At 43.1% G+C, this 8,829-nt stretch overlaps 1 protein-coding gene across 1 annotated transcript; it reads right to left on the bottom strand.

Moving 5' to 3' along the window:
• Positions 1–1,042: 1,042 nt before the first annotated feature.
• Positions 1,043–4,389, bottom strand: LOC124692888 (GDP-mannose transporter GONST1-like). The gene is made up of 9 exons (XM_047226333.1): positions 4,360–4,389; positions 3,406–3,631; positions 3,143–3,282; positions 2,510–2,639; positions 2,222–2,320; positions 1,933–2,087; positions 1,537–1,653; positions 1,351–1,448; positions 1,043–1,250 (listed from the first exon to the last, which is right to left on the bottom strand). The coding sequence occupies exons 1-9, from the start codon at positions 4,368–4,370 to the stop codon at positions 1,192–1,194; spliced, it is 1,035 nt and encodes a 344-aa protein (XP_047082289.1). The 5' UTR covers positions 4,371–4,389; the 3' UTR covers positions 1,043–1,191.
• Positions 4,390–8,829: the final 4,440 nt, after the last annotated feature.

An 8,829-nucleotide genomic window follows, 5' to 3' on the forward strand; every position in this document is an offset into this window, starting at 1 on the left:
TAATCTATCAAGAAATATGATATTCTATAGATATCATATAAAAATATATTTTATGACATATCTAATGATATTGATTTTGTATTTTGCATGTTAACGTTTTTTTTGTAAAAACTTGGTCAACTTTACATGGTTTGACTTTTCAAAAGTAATATAAGCATTACTCATTGAAACAGATGTACTACCTCTGTTCTTTATTAATTGACGCCAGACATGTCCGTGTGTAGGCTAGTTTCTCTGTAGAACTCGCGTCAATTTAATCCGAACGGAGGGAGTAGTACACAAAATGTGCACAGACCCTTAAAAATGCCCACATGTATCACTCTGAAAAAATGACCACAAGTAACGAAAGAACATAAACATCAGCGAAGGTATTTGTGCTGAACTGGCGATTGTTCCATGCACATGACCTCCCGTGCATGTTTGTGCCGTCGGATTCACCTAGTTTTATGCTTTGAGATTTGTGCTACCATGTTTCATTCATTTTCGTCAAGTTTTTAGGGATCTCGAACGGACTGACATGCAACAAAACTGAGTGATTCGTACACGGGGCAAAACATATCACTATTCGTGCTTGCTATTGCTAGGTCACGGACCGCCAGTTATGCTTTGTCGTTGAAGAAGCCATTGGAGAAGAACATTGAAGATCATCCCTGGAACAAGAAAAACACCATATCCCAGTTGATTTACAAGCCGCAGTAGGCACCCATCTTTGGACACTGGATCAAAGAGTTTGCTGATAGGTAAATTTTTTCCCCAGAATTTTTGAAATTTTAAAATATCATTTTTGAATTTTAAAAATAAAGAGCTCCTGTGAGCTCGGGCTCCGATAGCATTTTCTGGAGAGTGGAAGGACTACATGTTCATTTGAGCATTTTACTCACTTATCCATAGCAATGCATAGAGAAGACCCACCCAACCAGGTATATTTCAGCAGTATCTATCTGTATGACTGTATCATCATGCAACAATGGAGCAACAACAGGGTTCCAGCTTTCCAGGTCGTTGCCGAGAAGAAACGAAAAGGAAAACTGTAGCAGCTAACTAACATGCTGTCTGATGCCTTTGCCAGCTGGGAAAGAACCTCGCATATCCACATATTTCCCAGACTGTAATCTGAGGGAGCATCCTGCTTCTGATGATCAGGAGAATCCTAGCTACCTTCTTCTACCACCTGTACACCTTGGCAGACAGCTAGGACTGGGAGCTGTCGCGCAATTTCGCCCTGGCGAAAAATACTCCCGCTAATAGACCTGTAATGGTCAAAGGGTGCATTTTCTTTTTGTTAGGCAAATGTGATATGTATGAGCCCAAAGGTAATGTAGGTTTGACATCATTGTAGACAAAACCTACCAAGCAGTATGCTTATGGAGTTCTCCATGCTTGTGCGGACTTTGAAGAGAAGGATTCCGGCCATAGAAAGGGGGATCTTGTTAAGAGACCCTACAAGGCTGGAACAGGAGCAATATTCCTGTTAAAGAAGCTCACGAAGAGTGAAGTGCATACATTCAAGAAAGGCCAGTAGGATTCATTTGGTACCTATATGTTGTTGCGCTTGTCTGACGAAGAAACCACATCGAAGTAAAGCTGATAGCAAGCCCCAAAACTCCACTGGCAGTGATGACTAGCCAAAACATGGGCATCCTCAGCAGTGGCCTGCAATTCATTTTCCATGAGACTAACGAGTAAATAGTTGCAATTATAACTAGTTTTTCTAGCTAGCAGATGGCATGGCCATACATTTAAACTTTTAGACTCTGTTTGGTGTTGATGCGTCTAAAAGGAACAGACTTGAATGCCAGGGAGGACATGAAAGTTGGAAGGAACTTTCAAGGTGAATAGTTGCACAAAGATGGTGGTTCCACAGTTTGTATGTTGTTCATTAGGTTTGTGCTACAAAAATGTGAGAGATTTAAGTTTAAATCACGAACTTACGTTTCCAGCAGGTACTCCACTTCGTTAAAACCAAGCACGAGGATAATTCCCAATGGTAGTGAAAGAGCGTTATTCAGCAAAACCATTGAAAGCTCATTCAAATTCCCAGACTTGGTGGCTTGCTTAGCACTGTCCATTACATGCCGCAGTGTAAGCTGGAAGAAAACAGGTTATATGGAGGCGCCTCAGAACAGAAGATATTTGTCTTGTAACTTGTGTTAATCTATGGGACTGGAGATGGGAATCTAAAACATTTGGGAGGTATAACAGCTGGCATCAAGAACAATACCGAATATGATGCTGTTAGAAAACAGTTTAAGATCTGCCATGTATATCCGACTTTGTGAAATGAGAGATCTGTTATTCCTCCTGCAATGGCTGAGATTATCTACAGAAAAAGAGAGGTGAGTCAAGTCTTCTATACACCTGTTAGTTAGAGCCAGCATTTCCTGAGCACCTATTATTAGATATAAGGCAACAAATCAACTACGTGCAACTATTCAGCAACTGAAGAAGAAAATAAGCCCCCACGCATTCTGGTCCTACTAAAACATTTATAACTTATAATTAGACATACCATCAACATGAGAGAAATCCAAACTTGTGTACCATGATGCTTTTTAAGGAAGTAGGTTTCCCCTGAAGCAGTAAGTACATTTGCAACATTCTTCAATATAGTCAGCATCGCAACATTGATGTACTTCAAACTGAAAGGTACAAAACATATTATAGGGTAAAGGAAATAAACTTTAACAAAGACTACAATCTATCTTCCTTAATATAAAATTATAAATTGATAAAAAATATCTTCACAGCTAATATGGAAAGACTCAACTCAAAACTTTCCTAAGGCTAGAAATTGATCCAAGTTTTCCGCTGTCCTGTCTAACTAACTAATAGACCATGGACAGACCCAGAGCAGATGAGCTGCACTACCCACCAATCTAGTATGAGCACAACAAACATTTCTCCCTAACTGAACTTTATGAGCTGTCAAATATCAAGCACTAGTACTGAGAGTGGGAAGGAAGAAACAGAGTATGGTTTATATATTTTACTAAATGGAGGAACAGATAACTTTTAAAACTAACTGCTCAAGTTTAGTAAACGGTCCATGCCCAATACCAAATAGAATATAAGTACTGCCCAAAGTGAAGTGCACAGAAAACAGTGCTCCAAGCTCAAAATGATCGGGATATCTGACACATACCTAAACATGCTTGTGATTAGCATTCCGACAAATATGATGTTCACAGGCAACCAAACTTTGATTAACTTCCATGTTAACGGTTCAGTCGAAATCACACCGGAGAGGGACAATGTAGAAACAATGGTCACCGATACAATGTTCTGCAGTAAACCATGATGAAGGAGACATGTCAATGCCACCCAAGCAGCACAAGACATAACACAGAAGAAAAACACAATTAGCATGAGAAGTATACAGCCAGTAACAGTAATACCGTATGTTACCTGGTAAAGCATCAGAGATATTCCAGCATTGAAACCATAGCCAGACAAAACAAACTTGTTGACTAAAATCATGCTGCAGGACGCTATGCAGTACGCCAGACCGGACATCAGAGACTGGTTCTGGATGTTTGGGAGCCTGAGGAAGCGTGAAGGGCCGTCTCTGTCTTTTGAGACCTTGACATCTTCCAGGTCAGTGCCTTCAACACCGAAGGACCCCATCGTGGGCCTGGAGAAAATATGAGCCAGAAGAAACACAACGAATCATGCGTTAGCTTGCGCGATGATTGCTTCTGATCTGAAGTTCTGAACCCATGGATGAAGCATGTGTTTGAAACCAATGTCACTTGCAAAACAAGCATCATACTGGAACAAAATTACAAGCATCTGCATCCCCCAAAAGATTCACCACGATGCTCTAGTTAAAAACTTAAAATATGTCCTGAAGGATCAGCTTCAGTGGGTTTTCCCTGTTACAGCCAGCTACAGGACCTGTACTAGTACTAGAACCCTGCGGTAAAACTATCCCGCCGGCCAAGTGCAAGGATGAAATTCGGGAGGACGTAGCAAGTACAGTGGTCAACCTGGAACGGGCCCCAGGTAATTCCGGTTTGTTTGGAGGGGCCAAAAGCCAAGCAGAAACATTCCCATATGCCCACACGCTTCGAAAGTGGAGTAGTACTGTACTAAATTGGATTCGAGCTGCGCAGCTAATCGACAAAAAAAAATGCAAGTAGAGGAATCCAATCGCGAGTTTCCCCACTCCGGCAGGCACGCACACCAGCTCCCCCGAAACGAAGCCAAATTTAATCGGGGGCACGGCAATAGAGCATACTAAACCGGCGCAACGTCTCAGCCCGCGTATCCGAAGGGAGCTAGCATCGGAGCTCAGGGGAACCACCGGGCGAGCTAAACGTGGCGGGAGAGGGAGAGGGCCGTAGGTGCAGTGGAACTAACCTGGAAGCCATGGCGCCGGAGGCGGGTCCGCGGAGCGACCGAGCGGCTCCCTCGCGGCCCACGGCGGCGGCTCACGACGGCGGTCGACGGGAATGGAGCGGCGGAGGAGCTGGAAACGACGGCGACGAGCAGAGCAACGGAAGGGGGGCTGCGGCTTTAAAATATCCGGCGGAAAAGGGAACGTTCGCAGGCTGCGCTGTGGGCCCGGGCCGTGCCTATCCAGCTGACACAGCGCGGCGCCGCTCGCTCCCCATTCTTCGGCGGACTCGTGGCGCTGACCCGCGTGGTCGCTGAGTGCTGGGTCCCGCCGGAGCCGTGGCCCACGTTACGGTGACTGTGCAAGAAAGGTTAACATACACGTGGACGGTGGCCTCCGCTGCGGCGGAGGTTACTTCTGGTAATTCATTTCTTCTCCCTTTGTTTTTGGGCGTGCACGATTTTCGTGGCTGAGCAAAATGAGGTGTGGCATGTTTTGTGTGTTGCGCACTGGCCGTGGACATGTTGGGAATAGATGGACTACATTTTGAAAACCGAACGAATGCTATTTTACAAAAAAAAAAAAAAAAATAGAACTGAAATGATTGTTCCAATTACAAAATTGGTACACCTAAATTGTATCCGCCAAATGCTGGTTACAACTTGGAGCCCTTTTGTTTAAGAGTAAATTGCACAAAACTAAAGTTTCTGGTAGACTTGGGGCATCTCCTACAGAAATCCCATTTACTCGGAAGGACAAACACAAGCATCCAACCGGACACCCAAACGGATAAGCAGTATGCTTTTTATTTGTCTCGCGCCATTTAGGGTGGATTTCTGTTGATGCGTACATGTCTGATCATGTCTGCCTCGACCACAAAACCGAAACTTTTCATGTCCTTTTTTTGTGGTCCATCTGTTTGAGGGACATATCAGCTGCAAATGCCCAAGTTCTGGAAATCCGATTTTTTTATTCCGACTGTGCATCAATGGTGAGATTTCACAACAAAGATGAGGCAAGATGTTTTCACATAACCCCGTTTTCATGTTCTAGGAAATCGTTACCGAGTTAGTTTGGATATTAGCAACGCTAAAATTAGCTACGAAGAAGTTGAAGAACAAAATCAGATATGATCAAACAATGTGCCGGTTTTGAAAGAAATTTCGAATGTGAAGACAAAAAAAACTTGAAAAAAATGTCACAATAAAAAAAATCACTGTCCAAATGAACATCCATAGCCGGAACAGACTTTTCACCTTTTCAGAGAGAACACAACAAAAGTTCTTACCAAATTTGCGATCATTTAGTTAGATCTGTTACAGCTTGAGGGGAAAATGGCAGCAAACAAACTGATGAGCCATGTGTTCTAGCTAGCAAAATCAGGCCCCAATGGGGAAGGAGAAGGGAGTAAATGTTGCAATCTTGCTTGTCTTCCCGCTGCTGGTTTTGCTAGCCACTTCGCCTCCGTTCTTCGAACTGCCAGCGTGTTGCCTCACTGGGGAGGGATTTGGCTAGGGAGTGGTGAAGATGGGAAGAGTGGGAACTCGAAAACTCATAGAAATGTGTGAGAACGGGAGGAAAATATGATTTCAGGGTTCATTTTGCAAAACGGTTGGGTTGGGATAGAGCTGGGCAAATCTCTGCCTATCTACACCATCCAACGGTTCAGGCAAGCATTAGTCAAAACTGCAGAATAGGCCATTTTCACCTGATACATCTCTAAACTGTTTGCCCTAACTTTTCAACAAACTTTCACGATGTCACAACATTTAAGCTAACTAAGAATGATCCATCCAAATCCAGGCATTGACGACAAAACAAACGTTTTGGGTCTCACATCTTAGGTCAGCGTGGTGTACATGCATGCCAACATGGACCGACCTAGCCTCAAGATTGAGCTTGCTCGAGTGCTAGCTGAATGAGTTGGGTCGGTCCTTGCTGGCATGCATGCACGCAATGTTGTCCTAATGGGTGGGACTAGAATGCCAGTTTTGTCAATCAAAGGGTGAATTTGGGTGAGTTGTTGACTGCTAGTTAGATATTGCTTTAAAAGAAGATGTATTGTGAAAGTTTGCCCAAAAGTTGGGGAAAACCTTTACGAGTTGACTTGAAACTATGGCTATGTGCAATTTTCTCTTTATTTAAAAGAATTTTTCGAATATTTTAGAATTTGAACATTCTTAGAAATAAGTTTGATTTCCAGGATTTTGGATCCTTAAGAATTTATTTAGAGCTTCTTTGATTTTCATGCATGAACTTTATAGGTGTACTCAAACTTTTGTTATTTCTCTTGTGCGTCAATACCTCTTTGATAAGTAGAAATTCCTAGGGATCTTCCTTCCGCATGTCATTTGATCCCCACCGTTGAGTCATTATGATTTTTCTTCTATGGACTTTTCCCTCTTTATTTTAAAGAAAAATCCCACCCCCTCGTACCTCTTGTGGCGATTCATTTGTTTTCATGAGGTATCAAACACCGATTCAAATTCATAGGAACAAATAGGACATGACCATCATATCATCTGATTTTTTTTGCGATGGACACGGCGCCCTAGGTTGCTGGTTTGTGCGGCGCGGTGGTGCGTCTACACGCGACATCAGTGAGGGTCGCAAGCTCAGTCATGGTGGAGACGGGAGGGTTGTTGCGGTGGTGGTAGAGTGTAGGGTGTTTATGTGGTAGAGTGTTTTCCTCGAGCGTTTATGCATCCGCACGGCAGTGTCGGATGGGCACTATGGAAAATGCAATGCGGTGGGCGACATTGGTGGCGGTGTGGAGGCATGGAGATCTGGTGTCGCTGAGGTGTCGTGCAGTTAGGCCATGGATTTCCTTCCTTGATGGGCTCTTGTGTTGTGTGTCGGCTCAGGCTGACGGGAGCTCTTCGGTACGGCCATCTCCTTGAAGGAGAGACGAACTTCATGAACTTCAATCCGGCTGGTAGTGCTAAGGTTCGGAGATCCTTGCAGCCAAACTGGTTTGGTGGCGGTCTCAGGTCTGATTCTACAAGCGAAAGCTCTGTGTCGGCACTCGTGTGTGCCATCTTCCTCATTGGAAGCACCGTCGTGGGCCTCCCACACACCCGATTACCCTAAGTATTCTCTAGGCCAAAGCCATAGATCTTTCTTTAGACCAAACAAAGGTGTTGTCTTTGACGTCGCTACCTCCTTAGAGGCGCCATCTTAGAGCCACCTAAACTGGGTTGGTCCTATGTTGTTTCTATCGCAGTGTTGCTTGTCGGTTTGCGCAAAGGGTTTTGTGATGGTGGTTATAGGCGGTTGGCCGTTTTTTGGTGTTCCCTTGGGTCAGTCTGATGCTCTCATCGGAGCCGGGTTAGCGAGCTTGGCTTCCTTCTTGGATTACCTCATTCATGTTTGACACCCCTACCTCTTTTTTGGGGTGTTGTCGGGTGGAAACCATGAGACCAAGTTCATATTGCCCGCTTGCTTTGTCGGATGAAGATGGAACTTCCATGAGCAATGCACTAAATCTCAACTTGTTCAACACATACAAGAGGAGATATGTATTCGGGAGTTGGCTCACACTAGAGGGAGTGCCCCACCTTGGCGAGAGTAGGCTTACGTTTTCTAGTATGGGTGTGTGTGTGTGGGGTTTTTGGATTTCCAAGATTTTGCATCCTAGTTTAGCCGTCTTGTAAATTGTGTTCTTCTCCTTCTATAAAAATAAGGTATGTCTTTGGCATGCCCTCAAAAAAAAGATGAAGATGGAAGGCAAGGTCCTCCTCCCTGAATGTTTGTGTCATGCGATTTTTCTCTGCGTGCTCTCTGTTGTTGGTTGGTGTGAGGAATGCTTGTATTGTTATTACTAGATTTAGATGTGCGCCTTGGCGCACGATCCCGTGAAATTCGTATAGATCTATAAGTAAACGGGACTATGTTTTATTTATCGCTATTACTAAATTATGATCAAACACACGGAACTACAAACGAAGCATCGAAGGCATGTACACAGCCAGAAAACAGGAGGATATATTACAACAACAGCTAATGGTTTTGTGAAGAGCAAAAGAAGGAAAGAACAACAAAAACAATATTGACATAAACTGTGTACAGAAAATGATAATACATTTCTTAGGTTTCACAAAATAAAGTCGATAAGAGTGTAGTTAGGATAAAACACATGGAACCAAAAACAGAGTAGCAAATGATTATATATGATTTGGCAACCGACTTTCACAATGATATAAATTTGGCAACCGATAAATTAACAATGCATGAAAAAGTATTATGAGTAGAGTCCACTGACCGCATGATGACCTGCAGGATTACAAATTTTTGATATACCATTTTAAACATATTCATCAATACAAATTTATCAGTAGTTTATAAAAGGACATTTGTCCAAAAAATACTTACAGTACTAATAGATTTAAGTTCAAATCAGAAAATTATCCTAACATGGCATATTTAAGCTAGCTCTATTTTTTAGGGCACATATTTAAGCCAGCTAATTCTTTTTCTTGTTGACCCGGAACATA

The sequence above is a fragment of the Lolium rigidum genome, chromosome 1 (genome assembly GCF_022539505.1).
Source record: "Lolium rigidum isolate FL_2022 chromosome 1, APGP_CSIRO_Lrig_0.1, whole genome shotgun sequence".
Lineage (NCBI taxonomy): Eukaryota > Viridiplantae > Streptophyta > Magnoliopsida > Poales > Poaceae > Lolium > Lolium rigidum.

Coding starts and splice junctions, on each gene's coding strand:
- LOC124692888 (XM_047226333.1), bottom strand. Junction 3,283..3,405: donor TATCTCTGATGCTTTACCAG/GTAACATACGGT, acceptor GGTTTACTGCAG/AACATTGTATCGGTGACCAT. Junction 2,088..2,221: donor TTCTAACAGCATCATATTCG/GTATTGTTCTTG, acceptor GTTTTCTTCCAG/CTTACACTGCGGCATGTAAT.